The 18994-nt window shown below is 41.0% G+C and overlaps 1 protein-coding gene across 10 annotated transcripts in view; it reads right to left on the minus strand.

The window, feature by feature from the left end:
- Positions 1 to 18994, minus strand: part of HECW1 (HECT, C2 and WW domain containing E3 ubiquitin protein ligase 1) — a 456699-nt gene that overhangs the window by 76905 nt on the left and 360800 nt on the right. For all 10 annotated transcript variants that reach the window (XM_054558880.2, XM_054558879.2, XM_054558881.2 and 7 more), the window contains 2 exon segments: positions 16458 to 16643; positions 5640 to 5774 (listed from right to left, as the gene is read on the minus strand). In XM_054558880.2, the coding sequence (XP_054414855.1) occupies positions 5640 to 5774; positions 16458 to 16643 (321 nt within the window).

An 18994-nucleotide genomic window follows, 5' to 3' on the forward strand; every position in this document is an offset into this window, starting at 1 on the left:
TATTTTCAAAGGTGTCTGAATTTTACAAACTTCCAGCCATACCTGTGATCAAGTGCAGGTTACATTGAACCAAGAGGAAAATGACCAATTTTAAGAAGCAATGCAGCAATTACTCTCCCCAAAAGCAAGCTTCCTGAATGAAGATTCCTCCATGTCACCAGAGCCAATGAAATGACTTCTGCCATCAAAGAAGCTCACTGCAAAGAATGACTAAGAGTGACTTCTGCTTCTAAAGTGACAAGCAAGTTTCTCTTCCCTGTCAGACTCTTGCCCTTTCCTGAGGCAGTCACTGTCAAGCTTTTTTTTGGGTGTGTACCTTCCAGAAATTTTATATGACTAACGATTTTCTAACCTGACCAAGATAAGATGGCAAAAGAAATGAAAATTATGTGCTCTGCTTATCCTTCCTTATTGATGTCAACTTATATTAGGAATTGCAGTGTAAACAAGACAAATGTGTTACCCTTTCGTGATTTCCTTGCTAAGATGGGATCCAGGATTCATAGCACTCCACTTATCTGTGACCTATGCTGGTCACACATTCTGAGGAGAGATAAGGCCTACTTTGCTGGTGCTTGAATATATTACAGACAGATGTGCCTCTGCCTTAAAATGCAAGTGAAAGTGTCAAATAATGATCTTTTTATGTATAAATCCTATATTCATAATAACTGCTTTCAGGAATCTGTCTGAAAATTTTCCAGGTGAGGTAAAGGACAATCCAAAAGATTTTTAACAACGTTTCTATTAATAATCTGCCATTGGGGTTTGAAGAAAAACATTTTACCATTTAGGATCCTTAATATAGAAACTCATTTTAATTCTGTGCTTACACGCAATTTATAAAAAAATCAACTGCTGAATAACACTAAAGAGAATGGCTTATGTAGGTGAACAGAAAATACCCACACTTGTAAGTTGTAGTCTAAGAAATATCTATAGTTAATTCCCTATTGCCTGTGATACGGGACACACAAAAATAATGGATTATGGAAATAACCCATCGATGATTCCTAAATCTCATATTTCCATCTGTTTAACGGTCATACCTAATCAGATATCCTGCTATTTTCACACACATTATCAACTTGCCTAAAGACAAACCTGCCTTCCTCCCGTCCTGCCTTTCCTGCTCCTCTTAGCTCTATGTTGTTAATGGGACTCTTAGTTATGCGGTCCTGAAGACGTGGAATCAAGCCCCAAAGACTCTGAGAATCACACAGCTGGAACACACGTTAGTGGTCACCCATTTGCAGAGGAAGCTGGGGTCCCTGGCAGGGGAGGAATGAACAATGATTGATACTCAGCTCCTCTGTGGACATGCCGGAGCTGGAACGCCTGTCTGCAGACTGAAGTCCCAGTGACTTTTTCCTCCACACCCCCCGACTTCCTTGAGGCTTCTCCCCATGGGCTGCCCTTTTTTTCTCCTTGTCACCTCAACTCGGTCTCATCCCCTTCCATCTGATTGTGGCAGTGGTCTCCAGCAGGCCTCTCTCGAATCCCTCTTTGCCACAGCCCTTCCTCTTCTTGGCTTTCATGGTCTTCTTTTAAAAATATAAGTTTGTGGCTGGGCGTGGTGGCTCACGTCTGTAATCCCAGCACTTTGGGAGGCCGAGGCAGGCAGATCACTTGAGGTCAAGAGTTCGAGACCAGTCTGGCCAACATGGTGAAACCCCGTCTCTACTAAAAATAGAAAAATTAGGCAGGTGTGGTGGTGCACGCCTGTAATCCCAACTATTTGGGAGGCTGAGGCAGGAGAATCGCTTGAACCCAGGAGGCAGAGGTTGCAGTGAGCCGAGATCGTACCACTGCACTCCAGCCTGGGTGACAGAGTGAGACTCTAGCTCAAAAAAAAAAAAAAAAAAAAAGAGTTTGCATGGATGGCTGTTAGGAAACCTGAGCTGTGGTCCTGAACTCCCTATGTGAAGTGAGCTCTTGGTATTTCAGTTTACTGGACTGTAAAATAATGGTTCTTCACTGGGGTAATGCTACCATCTATGGGTGTGTGGAAATGCTGGGGGGCTGTTCTGTTTTGTTTTGTCATAATGACTTGGGGAAGTGGGGGCACTCCTGACATTTAACGGATGGGGTCAGGAAAAAAAGGTCCTGCAATGTAATGGGATGATTCCACACATCAGAGAATTGTCCTACCCCAAATGCCAAGAGTCTTTCCCCATCTCTCAAAATGTGTTTTAGAGATGATTTCACCCTGAAACAATGGGTGAATCAATTACTTTCCTCAAATTCATTCAGTGGTCCCTTAAAAACGTTCCAACTCTTCCATGAAGCACTAAAGTTTTCTGAAAACCAAGGCGCAGCAAGTGGGAACCTGCTGCTCGGCTCAGACTGAACTAGTCACTGTCTCTCTGTGAGCCTTTCTCAACCCGACCTCTGCACCTTTGCTTAGGCTGCGCTCTGTAAGGCTTCCCTTCCCCATCCTTTGTACCTATTCTACCAGTTTTCAAGTTCTAGCCAGGTACCTTATTTTATTTTTTTATTTGTTTTGTTTTGTTGAGACAGAGTCTTGCACTGTTGCCTAGGCTGGAGTGCAGTAGTGTGAACACATTTCGCTTCAGCCTCTACCTCCCAGGCTCAAGCCATCCTCCCACTTCAGCCTCCCGAGAAGCTGGGAGCACAGGTGCACGCCACCACACCTGACTAATTTTTAAATTTTTTGTAGAGAAAGGGTCCCACCGTGCTGCCCAGGCTGGTCACAAACTCCTAGGCTCAAGCGATCCTCCCATCTCAGCTTCCCAAAGTGTTTGCATTACAGGCGTGAGTCACTGTGCCTGGCCAGGCACCTTATTTTAAAAGATACTTCTCCTTGGCTTCTTTTGAACTTTTGTGGCACTTATCCTAACATCTCTCTTGCCACTCAACCATATTCTGATTTCTCTCATTACTTAACTCTGTATGTATTTTTGGCCTGGCTTCAAAAGTGGAATACAAACTTCTCTAAGGCAGGGATTGTCTCATACTTTGCATTCCACAGTGCTCATAGCAAGCCATGCATGGAATCAATTTTTGCTGAGCAAAATCACTCACAGCAAATGCAGTCAACATTTCCTACCACCCACTCCGCTCTATTTTGATACCAGAGTCCCTCTGTTTCCTTATCCCTAGGCTGAGGGCTCTTGCAGTGGGAGGAACCACATATTTATTTTCTTAGAGGCCGAGTCTTTGTTTTCTCTGGTGCACTGCCTCTGGATCAGATACCCTCTGCCTCTTGGCTTCTCTCTCCATTGCTTTTCTTGGTGTCCCCTTGTATCAGCCAAAAGCTACCAGAAGAGAGAGGATGGGCATAGGGATGAGTGAGATTGGGAAATGTGACGAACAGTCAGGGTGGATGCATTAGGAAGCAGTCAGATGGCTGGTGCACAGCAACGCCCTTTCATCGTATGTGTTAGAGTCTTCCAGCTAGTTTTTTTTGTTTTTTTTTTTTTTGTTTTTTTTTTTTTGAGATGGAGTCTCGCTGTGTCGCTCAGGCTGGAGTGCAGTGGCGCCATCTCAGCTCACTGCAAGCTCTGCCTCCCGGGGTTCACGCCATTCTCCTGCCTCAGCCTCCCGAGTAGCTGGGACTACAGGCACCCACCACCACGCCCGGCTAATTTTTTGTATTATTTTAGTAGAGATGGGGTTTCACCAGGATGGTCTTGATTTCCTGACCTCGTGATCTGCCCGCCTCGACCTCCCAAAGTGCCGGGATTACAGGTGTGAGCCATCACACCTGGCCCCAGCTAGTTCTTAACTGATACAGATGGCACTTTGCCATACATGTTATGGCAAATGATATTAATGATTTAAATGACATTAAATTAACTCTATTTGGGCTATTCAATCACATCAAACACATGTTTTAAAACAGGTAATGCAAGTGGTGTCCATGGTTTCAGTCTTGTTCTTTCAGTTAGAAAGGTTTTAAATATTTACATTTCAGACTAATTTCTTGTAATTGTAAGAGATCTGTATTTTAGGGACTTAATCTTGCACAACTGAAGTTTCTGTTTTATTGACAGTGAATCTGTCTGTAGTACTCAGCTACTTTATCACATGTAGTTACCCTATGTGGATACTGAAATTGTCTTAATGAGATTAAAGAACTTGAACTTTTTAAGTAAATTTAAAAGGCATATTCAAGTTCATGAAGAATTTTGAATTTATTCCCTATAATCTCAAGACAACCCACCTTGTCCTTTTGAAGTGTTACAGGAATGCCACCAGAGAGGGAGACTATGTATGTTGAACTGGGAAGCTGGGGCATTGCTTTCTGTAGTCTCTGAACACGTCTGCATCTAGCAAATCCTGACACCCATGTAATGCTCAGGGATGTGTAGTACTCCCTCTCTGCCTGGTCACATACACCTTATGTATATGGAGAAAGAAAGATTTAGCATGCTTTCAGCAGTCTCCTGAAACAATGATACTTAAGACGACTCCATGAAAAAAAATTCATTTTATCACACTGGCATTAAGCCATGAGTGCCACTGGTTGGAAATAGTTATGTTTCTCAGAGTATACACAGGACTCCTTCTGAAAAAGTGGTAAATAACCGATGCCGATACATCAACAATAGGCTCTTCCCTTGAGACTTATGTTTGCTATCTGGAGGAGGTGGCTGCAGGGTGAATTGTTATCTTCCCAGTTTCTCTGGAGAGAAACTCCCTGGCTCTCCCTGGAATGACTCACTGTGGCATATATGTATCTATATATATATATGTGTATATATGTGTGTGTATATATATACACACACACACACGCACACACACACACAAACTCACTCACCTACATACACATATATTCCTTTCCTTCCTACTCCATATTTTTCATTTTTTAACCTTATTATAATCCAATTCTAAAAGCTGTTTTATGGGAAGTAGTTCTCAGAGGCCACATCTCTTGAGGTCCTGGTGGTTTCCGCAAAAAGAAGGCACAGATACTCGGGAAATGTCAGTTAGGACATAAAAAGAAATTTGCTCATGATATTGTCAGGAACTGATCAGGAGCAAAAAAAGAGCTATGTTTTGAGTTTTGGCTCAAGAAAGAAGGGCAGGAAGAGTATGGGATATAGATACTAATTCAGAAAAGCAATGAAGTGATCCTTAGCCTTTCATGGTAGCCACAAAGGGCTGCCAAGGAAAGAGCACATGGTAGAGTGGGAATAGAGTGGGAATAGAGCACAACTTCCTGTGGCCTGGTTAATTCCCCCTAGTTTCTAGTCCATGGATACATTATTGAAGTATTTTCTAGGATGTTATGGAGAGGTAGAAGTTTAAAGTTAGTCAGACATAACATAGCAGTTCCAAATATTCACATATGACAGGCCTCAGGAGGCACAGCTCCAGCCATAAGTGTAGGGATCTCCTGACACTGCATTTTCAGTTTCCTTTCAACTAGACAGGTTTTTAGTAGTGGTGATTGTGTGGGACAAAAGGCAAGGCAGAAAAGGTAACCGAAGACAGGTCTGGGCTGTTAAGTGGGTGTCCCGGTCATCATTCTTCTACAAAGTAGGGTGCATATGGCTTAATCTCTTCCAGCGCAGGCAACCCTAGATCCTAGCCACTAAAGAACTGTTCTGCTCCCATGGAAGAGGCAGAGACTGTGACTGGTGAACAGTAGGGCGGGGTGTAGGGAGGGTTACCTCTCCAGCGCTGTAACTTCGGAGCCTCTGGAGGTGCTGTCGGTGAGTTAGATGATTGGGAAGACGACCATTCTGAAGAGGGATTCGGGGGTCAATGAAAGTGGTAGCTCGACTGTTGTGGTCCACGAAAAAAGACTGCAAACAGACCAGTGAGAAAAGCACCATGTGTGAGAATAGGCCAAAATGGAGTCAGTAATATACAGGAGTGCTACAGGGCCTGGGCCTCAGGTTTATTTCTGCCCAGCCTCCCCTACCCCTACTTCCTTTTTTAATCTACTCAAAACTCCTCTATCTAGTTCAGGTTAAAAACTTGGCTGCACAGCAGGAGGTGAGCCATGGGCGAGTGAGCATTACCACCTGAGCTCCGCCTCCTGTCAGATCAGCGGTGCCATTAGATTCTCATAGGAGCACAAACCCCATTGTGAACTGCGCATGTGTGGGATCTAGGTTGCACACTCCTTATGAGAATCTAATGCCTGATGATCTGTCACTGTCTCTCATTACCCCCAGATGGCAGCATCTAATCACAGAAAACCAGCTCAGGGCTCCCACTGATTGTACATCACGGTGAGCTATAGGATTATTTCCTTATATGATACAATGTAATAATAATACAAATAAAGTGCATAATAAATGTAATGAGCTTGTCTTCCTAAAACTATCCCCTACCCTCCCATCGGTGGAAAAATTGTCTTCCACAAAACTGGTCCCTGGTGTCAGAAAGGTTGGAGACCACTGATCTAAATGGGGAACAGGACACTGTGCCTGTTTGCTCAGTAGCTGAATGAAGCAGTATCAGTCATAGATAAAACATGGAGTTTCTAAGTAGTGACTATAATACTTTATTCAACATGGAAAGTAAGAGCAATAGAGCCTTTACTGGGTTAAGATAATACTAGTAATTAATAATTTGTAGAGTATTTTATTTACATTTAAGATAAATGCTCTTTTTTATTATAGAATGTGTATATTTTCACTGAGAAAAAACTTTAAAAAGATAAAAAAGTAGAAAGAAGATAATAAAAATTACCCCAAATCAAAAAAATTGTTGATTTTTTCCTCCTTAGTTTTTTCTTTTCTATACATACAAATATATACATATTTTCTTCACATCAAGATCTATAATTTTATGAGGTTTTTCATGTATTATTTTGTAAGTATTTCCCTAAATTATTAAATATTCTTTTAACAGAGAATTTTAATGACTACATGATATTGTTTGATGGAAGTATAACAATTAATTTTAGTACCCTTAATTGTTAGACATTTGACTTTTTTACTGTTTTAAAATAATGCTTCAATGAACACTTTTTTTTTGAGATGGAGTTTCACTCTCGTTGCCTGTCACCGAAGCTGGAGTGCAGTGGTGCGATCTCGGCTCACTGCAACCTCTGCCTCCTGGGTTCAAGTGATTCTCCTGCCTCAGCCTCCTGAGTAGCTGGGATTACAGGCGCACACCCCCACGCCCAGCTAATTTTGTATTTTTAGTAGAGACGGGGTTTCTCCGTGTTGGTCAGGCTGGTCTCGAGCTCCTGACCTCAGGTGATCTGCCCGCCTCGCCCTCCCATAGTGCTGGGGTTACAGGTGTGAGCCACCAAGCCTGGCCGAACACTCTTGAATATAAATCCTTGTGCCATGTCTGAGTACCATATATATTCCAATATATGGCAACATTGTTCTTTATATTTAAAATTATCTCTCATAAAAGAGAAAGTTATCACCTTTTTTTTCAACAAAACCCTTTGTACCATAAGACAACTTTTTAATTACTCTCTTTTCAACGAACAGTAATATTTGATGAAGTCATATCAGCTTTAAATGACCTCAATCAATGCTAGTTTTAGATATTTTTAGGTTTACCTGACAAAAGTAGTTAAAGAAATTTTATACAGATTTAGAAATTATTCTTGGAAGGTACGAGCTTATAATTTCAAGTATTGGATGTCACCGTAAACAAGCAGTTTAAAGAGCTTTACAAAAACTCATACAGGAAGTAGTTTCATAATTGAGATAAAAATACACCCCCCAGGAAAAAGGTAAATAACAACACTACTAATATCATGCGAATCAATATTTGTGACTTGCAGTAAAATTCCCCAAGATAGCATCCCACACAGATTCAAAAAGGGCTGTATGTTCAATTGGAACTGAAGATGACATACCCTTGAAAAATTGGTAGAGGACTCAAAAAATGACACTAGTGACGTCAAAAATACAAGGAAATGGAATGAGACTTAAATGGGAATGGGAAAAAACAAAATGCATCAACATGCATTTTAAACACACAAGTGTAAGCTAAACTAATAAATATTAAAAATAGACTTTTCATTATTCAAATACATGCTGAGATGTTCATAAATTAAATTAAATAGGTTCCTCATATTTGTGTATCTGTGGCAATTGTTTAGTATGCATTTCTAAAAGTTGAATTAATTACTTGGTTAAAGTTAGAAAAATATTTACGATTATTGATCCATACTAATAAACTATCTTCACAACAGTTGTCCAGATTTATCATGTTACCATTAGTTCATGAATCTTCCTCTTTATAATGCTCTCACAAATAGTAATTTTGAAAGAAATCTTAGAAATGTTAAATGGTAAATAATGATGAATTACAATTTCCCAGGGAATTTACAAAAGAAAAACATTTTCTCATAGGCTAATTAGTCAATTCCTTCCTTAGTGTATTGCCTGCGATGTCTGTTCCCTTTTTTGTTATTGTTGTTGGGATGTTAAAGTTTTCTTATTTATTATCCAAGTGCTAAGTTATACATCTGCTTTCAAATTTGCTTTTGATTTTTGTTTGCTTTATTTTCTAATATGCTGAATTTTTAATATTCCTATGTATTCAAATCTCTCAATCATTCCTCTCCAGGGGTCAGTTAAGTGTTTAACTATATTGTTCTAGCTTTAGTTTAGGTGAGTTAATCGTTAACACTAAATCTTTACCTTTCTGAAACTTATTTTGGTATAATATTAAGTTGTAGTTTGATATTTTTCTCAGAGAGCTCATTTTTCCAAACCATTCATTTCCTATTGTTTTATTATAAATAAATTTCTTATAAATACTACTGTCTGTTTCAGGATATTTTATTTGTTCCAGCGGCCTGAGGCTTTTCACTGGTACCACACTATTCCAATTATTAACGTCTGTAGGGCAAGTTTCCTCCTTCTTTTCCAATATTTTCTTACATATTCTTGTCTGTTTTCATTTTTCCAGAGGAACTAATATTAATTTTATTAAGTTCCAAAAATAGTTCTGTTGGGATTTTGTTTAGAATCACTTTGAGACCGCAAATGATTTTGGAGAGAATTCTTTCCTTATGACAGCTGGTGTAACCATTTCCCATTTCTGAACATGTCTATTAAAGAATTTTTTTCTTAGTACAGTTTTGTAGTTGTTTTACTGAAAGACACATATTTCTGGTTAAGATGATTTATAGGTATTTAATATTGTCTGTTGCTATTCTGAGTGTATCTTTTCCTATCATGTTTTATAACCCTTCATTGCTGGTACTCAGGAAAGTTATTATTTGTGTATTTACTTTTTGTCTGCTCATCATATTAAATGCTTCCATCAAATAAATGACTCTTTAAAGTATATCCTCGTTGATTTTTAATTGCAAATCATGTTAATTTTGTCTCCTTCTTTAGGAGGGCTCTTTTATTTTTACCTCCTTTTTTGTAATATTGGTAAGTACTTCTAGAACAACGTTAAATAAGAAGTGGTGGTTGAAATCTTTTCTTACTCTGGATTTTTAAGGGAAAACTGCTAGGCCCGATTGTACAATAAGATGTCCACTGTTTTAAAGGAGGCTTTATTAGGTCACGAAAACATATTTACATTCTTAGTTTACCAAGAGTATTTGTTTTTAAAATATAAACGTGTATTCATCACACCTGTAATCCCAGCAGTTTGGGAGGCCAAAGCAGGTGGATCTCTTGAGCTTGGGAGTTTTGAGACTAGCCTGGGCAACATGGCGAAAACCTGTCTCTACCAAAAACATACAAAAATATACCAAAAAAGCTAGGTGTAGTGGCCTTGCATCTGTGGTCCCAGCTACTCGGGAGACTGAGGTGGGAAGATTGCTGGAGCACAGGAAGTCGAGGCTGCAGTGAGCTGTAATCACGCCACTGCACTTCAGTCTAGGAGACAGAGCGAGACTCAGTCTCACTAAATAAATAAATAAATAAATAAATAAATATTTAATTTTTATCAAGTAATTTTTAAAAAACACTTCTTAAAGTCATCAGCTGAAATTCCCTAATGCTACTAAGTCTTTGAGTATATCCTTTCTATATTTTATTAAGTATTGTTCACATGTATTTTCAACAATTTCTCAATGGTTTCTAAGTCTTTATTTTATTTTAAACCCAAGAGTCATCTAGAACATTGCTTTTACTTTCCAGCTGGCAAAGATTCTGTTTTTATGATTGTGCTTAAATTTACTTACAATTCAGTTTTATTGCTATATGGCCATAGGATGTGACCTGGCTATATTCTGCTTTTTTGTTTTCTTTGCAGTATAGACTATCACCACTTACAAAAACAATCATGAAAAGTTGTCAACTTTATTTTTGGGGCCCTTTTTCTTTTTTGTTGTTGTGGCAAAATATACGTAAAACAAAAACCATTTTTAAGTGTACAGTTCAGTGGTATTAAGTATAATAAATTCTCACGGTTGTGCAACCATCGCCACTCTCCTTCCCCAGCACTTTTTCACCTTCTCAAATTGAAACACTGTATCCACAAAACAATAACTCCTCATTTTCTACTCCTTGAAGCACCTGGTAACCTCTGATCTACTTTCTATCTCTATAAATCTATTCCAGGTTCCTCATATGAGTGGAATCATAATTCTTGTCCTTCTGTGTCTTGCTTATTTCACTTAGTACAATGTCTTCAAGGTTCATTCATGTTGTAGCGTGCGTCAGAATTTCATTTCTTTGTAAGGACAAACATTTCATTGCAGGTATATACCACATTTTGTTTATCCATTCATGTAAACTCTATTCCTAATAAAAGAATTAATATGTTTAATTCACATAAAGTTATATTATTTAAATCTCAAATTATTTTGTCTATTTAATCTGTCAAACTGATGGATATAAAACACATTTTCCTACTACGACTGTATGTCTTTCATATCCTTTCATTTCTCCTTGATTTTTCTTTATTTAATATAATATGTTATTATTTGGCTCATAAGGTACATGATTATTATATCTTTATCTTAATTTTGCCATTGATTAATATAAAATATTTCTTTGACCCCCATTTAAGGATTTTTATTTATTTATTTATTTTTTATTTTGAGACGGAGTCTCGCTCTGTCACTCAGGCTGGAGTGCAGTGGCGTGATCTCGGCTCACTGCAAGCTCCGCCTCCCGGGTTCACGCCATTCTCCTGCCTCAGCCTCCCGAGTAGCTGGGACTACAGGTGCCCGCCACCACGCCCAGCTAATTTTTTGTATTTTTAGTAGAGACGAGGTTTCACCATGTTAGCCAGGATGGTCTCCATCTACTGACCTCATGATCCGCCCACCTCGGCCTCCGAAAGAGCTGGGATTACAGGCGTGAGCCACCACGCCTGGCCCATTTAAGGATTATGATTGAAACTCCCCTTTGTATTGTATTAATACATCACCACTGGTTTTTCTGTGATTGTCTTCACGCTATATTAATATTTATTCTTTTATTTCTAAACTTTCTAAATCACCTCTTAGGTGTGTCTTTTCGTAAACTGGATCTGTTTGTTACCAAAGCTGAGAGTGTTTTCCTTTTGGTACCTAAGTTTATCATGTTTCCACCTATTGCCATAACTGTTATGCTTGGCTTTACTTACTTTTTTACTTTACTTACTTACTTGTTATCTTACTTTTATTATTTCCATCTTCTTTGCAATTTTTTGTGTGCTTTGTCATACAAACTCTATTTTGTTTGATTTTATCTTTTGAAGGAATTTGGAAGAGAAAAATTCTATTTTAAACGGTACAAACAATTGCCTTTTAAGCTTGTCAGATTACCATATTTAGCCTTTGTTTTTTAAATGATCCAGTTTTACTCCCCTTGAGCCCAACTAGTAACTCAGCATAACTTTCCTTCCCCTGCTCATCTTCCCTCTTCTCACTTCCTTACTTTTTTTTTTTTAATTCCTGTCCGGTGATATTGATCCAGACTGTTATTATACAACTATTCCATTTGTATTATACAACTTTTCCCATATTTTATTTAGACTTTTCCAATATGTTTTAAAGCATTTTAACAATTACTTTTATTTATACTTATGTATTTGATTGATTTAAATACTCACCACTAGTCCTTTTTATACTATCATTTTCTCACTATTAATGTCGTGCTTTGATTCGTTAGTGATCCAACTGGAGAATGGCTTTTGGCGTTTCATCAGTGTCTTAGCGTGTTTGTGTTGCTATACAGGAATACCTAAGACCAAGAAATTTCTAAAGAAAAAAGGTTTATTTGGCTCATGCTCCTGCTGAATGGAAGACTGGGTGTCTGGGGAAAGCCCCAGGCTGCTTCCTTCCACTCACGGTGGAGGGTGAAGGGGAGCATGTGCAGAGATTTCATGGTAAGTAAGAGAGGAAGCCAGAGAGAGTGGTGGTAGGGGGTGGGTGCCAGGCTGTTTTTAACAACCAGCTCTAGAGGGAACTAATAAGGCGAGAACTCACTCATTGCTGCAAGGATGGCACCAGTCCTTCCTGACGGATCTGTCCCTGTGACCCAAACACCTTCTACTAGGCCCCACCTCCAACACTGCCACAGTGGGGATTAAATTCCAGTGTGAGATTTGAAGGGGTCAAACAAATCATATCCAAACTATCAAACTGTAACAATCAGGATGGGTAAAAGAGTAGGGTAAGCTCTGATTTTGCACATGAGGTTGTTTTTCTGTCTTCACCCATGAATGACAATCATTGTCTGTATTTAGGACTACTGGGCTACAATCTTTTCTCATCAATATCTTGGAGTCATTGCTCTGTGGATTTCTCTAGTTTCATTTTTAGGATGGGAAATCTGAAGTTTGTCTGATTTCTATTCTTTTGTAGGTAACTTTTATATTATCATGGCTGCATATTGATATGATTTTTAAAGAATTTCTATTTAAAGACATTCCAGAACATGTGTAGATATATATGTATTTTAATTACCTTTACTGTAATTTAGTGAGCCCAATTAATCTGCTCACCTAAAAAATTTGTTTTAAATCAGCAACGTTTTAATTTTAATATTTAATTAATATTTATTTAATATAATTAACATTAATATTTAATTATTCCTGCTATACCTAGTATTCTGGTTTCTTCCCTCAGGTAACTCTATAAGTCATTGGTGCAACAGAGATTTATTGAATGCCAACTATATACTAGGCATTATTCTTGGCCCTTGATGTTTTATCAATGAGCAAAACAAAGATTTCTGTTCTCAAAAAGCTTAAAATCCTGCCACAAGAAACAGACAATAAGCAGTAAACCTAATAAATGTGTAAGTGACATGGGGGAGCACATGGCCTAGGGGTCAGGGAAGGTTGTGGTATTAACTTGGACGGTTAGGATAGGCATAGAGAAGATAAGTTTTTTCTTTTTTCAGCTTTTGCATTTCTTTTTTTTTTACTGTCTCCTCCACTGATTGAAATCTGGTCCCTTCCTTCTGCTTTAGGGGCTGTTTCCATGTTCATACACCATATCGGTGATGAGATTTCACATAGCATCAGTGCTGCTCTGTTTTATCCCTATGCTATTATTACCTTTTGCTTTTCCCTGCAATCTTAAAACAGCTATTTTCGGACTACTTATGTCTGTTTCCTCTCAGCTTGTTTTCTGTTTGTGGCTTTTTCCTCTTAGTTAATAACAGAAGTCATGTGCTCCTGTACCATTTCATGGATGATGAATAGATGTCTTTTAAATAGTTCTATTTTCCAAAGAAAATTATATTTTCTGAGAAAAAAATATACTTTCTGAAAAAAAGACATGCTTTTTGTCAGACCAAGATTCTGTTTGCTTCTTGCAGTAGTGTCTCTTCCTAGGCCCCTTCTCATTTTATTTATTCATTCCTTAGCAGAGGCTGCCTTGGTCTCATGTCTGCCACAAGATAGGACCCATAGGGCCCATCGCCCTACCTCTCTGATGGTGACTGCCTCCCTCAGCTTAGACTTGGAATGAGGTGTGAGGCACACATGAAATCTCTATTAAATTGGGCAGAAGGCTCTGTCCTCCTTTCTCAGACTCTGAAGATGGCAGATGAGTCAGATGCCAGGGTGTTCTTTGCCCCAGTCCTCCTGAAGCAGCAGAGCTCTGAGCTCCTTACCTCTGTCCCCTTTGTAGAGATGACCACGCATTCAAAGACACCAAACAGCTCTGCCCATCCCTTCTACTTCCTACCATGGTGGATGATAAAAGCAAAGGTTGCCATCTTTGAACGTGTAGATAAAGCAAGAAGCAGATTGTCCAGGGTGAGGGGCAAGGACCTGCTCTGGCCAGCTACGAAGATGGCTTTTGCATAGTGAGCTATGGCCACCCCATTGTTCAGTGAGTTGTATTCCTAACTCTCAGCCTCCTGTGCAGCATATCCTTTCCAAGTTAGAGGGTGAAACCTGTAAGACACAGTCCAAACATGTTTTTCTCAATCTATTCCCCTCATCAATGGGCTTTGGCAATGAGATATTCTTTTATTTCCCCCACTTCACAATCTTGATCTTGGATTATTTTTGGGGACATTAAGAGAAAGTGGTAGATACTACTAATCTGTCATGATATTAACAATCATTCCTTCATTAACTTATTAACTTATTTGTCTGGTTGTAAAATCATGAAGGCAATGTAGGCATTACTGTTGCTATTTTAAGGCTCAGAAAGGTGGAGTGACTTGCACAGGGTCATGTATTTAGACTGAGATGGACTGGCCAATGTATTTTTCCCACTATCCTCCTTTGTTCCTCTCTGACCACCCTATGGACTGTGGTAATACATTGCAAGTCTAAGGCTACTTTCCCCAGCAATTCACTACATGGTGTGCCTCTTAGACATTCTGTAACTATGAGTGTGTGTATGTGTGTGTGTTCAATTAATAAGAAATTGCTGAGACCATTTGTGTATGTGTGTGTGTTCAATTAATAAGAAATTGCTGAGACCATTTGTGTGTGTGTGTGTATGCATGTGTGTGTAAGCACACAGTTAGTTTATGTCATAACTGAAAGGCTTCTCATTTCAAATTCAGATTTTTTCTTTCTCATGTATGATATCTTCTTGCTAAAGAGAATTAGGGGGAAGAGGTCTTGCCAGAAATTCCCTCATATGCATTCCCAAATGGAACAAAACTCTCAGAGTGCATCTCTGTGCTTCCCTGCTGGTGTGATGACCAGGAGATGTCACATCATCTGCATGTGTACCACGGAGAACCAGGGCTTATTGCATTGAGAAGCCTCCTTGTCATTCCACTGTGCTCCCTGTCATCCTTATCTTGGTGCAAAAGCTGCAGTCATGGAAATCCAAGGCTCGGCAAGCTGTTCACATTGGTGTGTGCTGTTTGCATGATGAACATGGTGGTGTCGTCTTGGCATCCTGGTTAAGCAATAAATGTAAACGTGGCTACCTGAAACCCAGCTCTGATAAGCCACTCCTTTACTTTCTGTTCTGGCTCAGGCTTCATTTTCCCACCCTAATACATATCACCAAGTCCCCACATACAAATCATTGTCACTCTCCCAACAGAGGCCACGTCCAGTCAATGAGAAGGTCCCAGGGAGCAGATCCTGGCTACAGTGGCTTTTCTACTACACAAGGCATGTCCTTTCCCCTCCCCTAATTGATCCCTGGTTACAGAGGAGCTGGTCGTAGAGATTCATTTTATGAATGGACTTGTAATGAGTCCCCCATTCTTTCCCCACACACTCCAGAGAGTCCAGGTTCTGAGGCATACTAAGGGGTTTATAGGAGACAGACTCATGGCTTCGAGGGGACATTGATGCCCCATCATCTCCCTTTGGGGAACGTGGCTTTGCAGGCTCACGTTCACAGAGGAAAGGACACGTCACAGACATGACTGCAGGCAAAGCTTCTGGTTCCTTGGACCATAAAGAGGGAGGGATTCTCTCTGGTAAAGTTCATAGAAGGTTACACAGGTTCAGTTCTAGTAAATTACTTGGCCTGTCCTTTGAATACAACGAGATGGCTGATGAAGATTAGGGAAAAACCTTCTTGTTTTCAGACTCAGCTGGTCTTCTAAAGCATGGCCAGGAAGGCCTGGTTTGGGTTAAGATTACACAGAAGCAAAATGTAAGCCAGGAAGATCACACGGGCCTGGCACACCCCACCCTGCTTGTTAGGCTGTTTTACGGAAAACTTAAGGTATATTAGGGAAATCACAACAAATAATCTAACAATGTCACTGCATTTAACCAATGAGTTTATCCCCTGAGAGTTAGCTGTCTAAGGAGGCAAACAACCGAAAGGTCATTGGACAGAATTCGGTTCCACGTTCCAAACCTAAATTAAAAAAAAATGTAGACAGTGGTTCTTAATTACAGGGAACACATAACAATGTCACAACAGTTGGTATCTAGTGGCATGAGGGCTAGGAGTGCTGCTAATGTCCCGTAAGGCACAGGATATTCCCCACAGTAGTGCTGAGGTTGAGAAACCCAGATGTGGATGGTTATCACTCCCTTTACTGCTGGTGGCCGATAGCACACCTCTCAGACATAACTCCTCCCCACACTCTCCTCCTCATGTCCTTGCTAGTCTTCACCTTGGGGAAGAAGCCTGTTTGATGAAAGCCCCGCACGTGGGTCACACTCACCTTTCCCTGCTGGTCCGTTTTGATTTCCCAGCCCCGGGGCAGTTCCAGCCGAGTGTCTGCGAACATGTTGATGAAATTCACCAAGTCCCGGTTGTGCTGGTAGCGTTCAAAATTGCGAGCATCCCGTCGGACTTTCAGAATCATGTGCTTTAAGCAGGTGCTACTGGTGAAGACTCGGTAGGCACTCTGAGACGGGTCAGGGCAGATGGGGTAAGGAGCAGGGGATTAGGAAAAACATAGAGCAAGCACACTGTGAGCACCCTAACACTGCTAAGTGTGATTGTGACACAGCAGTTTATTGTGAGTGTGAGGTAGAGGCTTCAGAAAATGAGCTCTTGCTCAAGAAGTGAACACCCAGGAATTCGAGACCAGCCTGGGCTACATAGCGAGACCCGGTCTCTACAAAAAATTTTAAAAATTAGCTGGGCATGGTGGCACGTGCTTGTGATCCCAGCTACTTGGGAGGCTGAGGTGGGAGGATCACCTGAGTCTGAGAATAGAGGCTGCAGTGAGCTATGATTGTGCCGTTGCACTCCAGCCTGGACAACAGAGCAAGGCCTTGTCTCAAAAAAAAAAAAAAAAAAAGTGGATGTGCATTGAATCATGCCCCCTGGGCCCACATGGACTATCTGTGACATCCGTTCCACCTGAGTGCTGTGCAGCTTGGGACACGGCCCACCTCTCTGTGTGACTCCACACGGTTTTCTCGCTGTCTCAGCCATGCCTGGCTCTCCTTGGCCTCCCCCTACCTGCCTGAGCCTCACTCCTCTCTCTCCTTCATGGTCCCTTCTCTGACTATTGAGGTCTGCCTGTGGTTCTCCTACCTGTCTAAAACGGGGAGCATTAATTTAGGGCCTCTGGGGATTGAAGGCTGGACATGAGAGGTCTGTCATTTCTTTGACCCCTATGTAAAAACTTGTGTGTGTGTGTATGTGTGTGTGTGTGTAGGGGGGTTGGAGGATGGGAAGAGATGAAGAAAGAAATGACAATGTGACGGTACACAGGGCTGGTGTGTGTGTGTGTAGTGAGAGGGGTGAAAGAACAGACCACGTGTAGACGGAGGGTTGGGCCAGTGGCTCCTACTGGCCCAGGGCCACCTGCACCCAGGGCTGGGGCATGGCCATGTGCCACGTGCGTTCTCCCTGTGGCCCCCACAACACCTCTGGGGAGCTGCTTGGAATCGAGCCCTGGGCATCCCACAGGCTTCTCAGAAATAACCTGCTAAAAACTGATCCCCTGCTCCGCAGCCACGCCCTCCATCACCCAGTCAAACTCCAGCTCCAGCTTAGTGGGGTCACTGCCTCACCTAGGCGCCCAAAGCAGAAACTACGCTGTCTTTCTTGAGTTCCATCTTGCACCCACTCATGATCATGGTGGACCTAAGTGCTGCTGAGTCCATGAGAAATGTCCCTGAATGGAGCCATTCCTTGCCATGCTCCCACCCTTTCCTTAGGTCAGAGCCAGATCATCTCTCACTCAGCGGTTGAATCAGCCTGTGTCTTAATCCCCTCAGCTCAGTCTCTCCCTGACACTCTGCCAGAGAAAATGCATCATCAACCCCCCTGGTCAGGCAGCCCAAGTGCTACTCTTGGTTCCTGTGGCCTGCTGCAGTAAATCCAGGCTCCTATGCATGAGTTATGGGGTGTTCTGCTGCCCAATCTCCAGCCCCTCCTCCCCTCTCCCTTCTGCCAGCCACCCACACTCACCACCCTGGACTTATCCCCCAGGCCTCCTCACGGGTGCATCCTTTCTACAGATGTCCCTCTGCCTGGACTTCTTCCTGTCCACTTTCGACCTTCAGGACTCAATTCAGCCGCCTCCCCAAGAATGCTCCCTGGCGCCCCCAGAGCACTCTGTCCTCCCTCAGTTTGGCCTGGTCCTGTCACACTGGGCTGATCTTTTTCACGTCATTGCTCCTCAAAATGGGAGCTCCTACTGTTTAGGTGTCACCTTAATCTGTCTTTGTAACTCCAGCACCTAGATCTGAGCCTGAACCGCAGAAAATGTTTGTTGAACGGAAAAATTAATGAATATAGTGATATCATGCCATTGCTTTCTTGAAAATACCAAAAAAGCAATGAAAAAACTACATATGTAAAATCATATGAAATTTAACTTCAGCACGATATTTGAAAAAACCATATCAAAAAGAAACCTAGTTATTTACCTAGAAGAACTGTGCTTTAAAATTGTATCAGTGAAAATGATTTTATAAAATGATTAGGCTGAAGGGAATCTGGCCAATTCATAATCTTGCTCCTTTAAAATTTTAATAATAATAAAAACAGGTTTGTTTCCAAAGCATGTTCACTGACATTAACACATTTGAGCCTTAAAAAAACCCAGAGGCAACAGCATTCCCAAATCCAGCCTTTTTCCTTTTTGGGAGACTCATGGATAGTCAAAAGAGTGGACTGAGCTGTTTTCTTTGTTTTTTCTTGCTTATGTTAAAATTCTACCCTTTTAGATCTATCAGATGACTTTACAAAGCTGTGTTTGGGTCTTGCCGAGCCAGGCTGCCCCCTCTGCATTTTAGG

The sequence above is a fragment of the Pongo abelii genome, chromosome 6 (assembly GCF_028885655.2).
Source record: "Pongo abelii isolate AG06213 chromosome 6, NHGRI_mPonAbe1-v2.0_pri, whole genome shotgun sequence".
NCBI lineage: Eukaryota > Metazoa > Chordata > Mammalia > Primates > Hominidae > Pongo > Pongo abelii.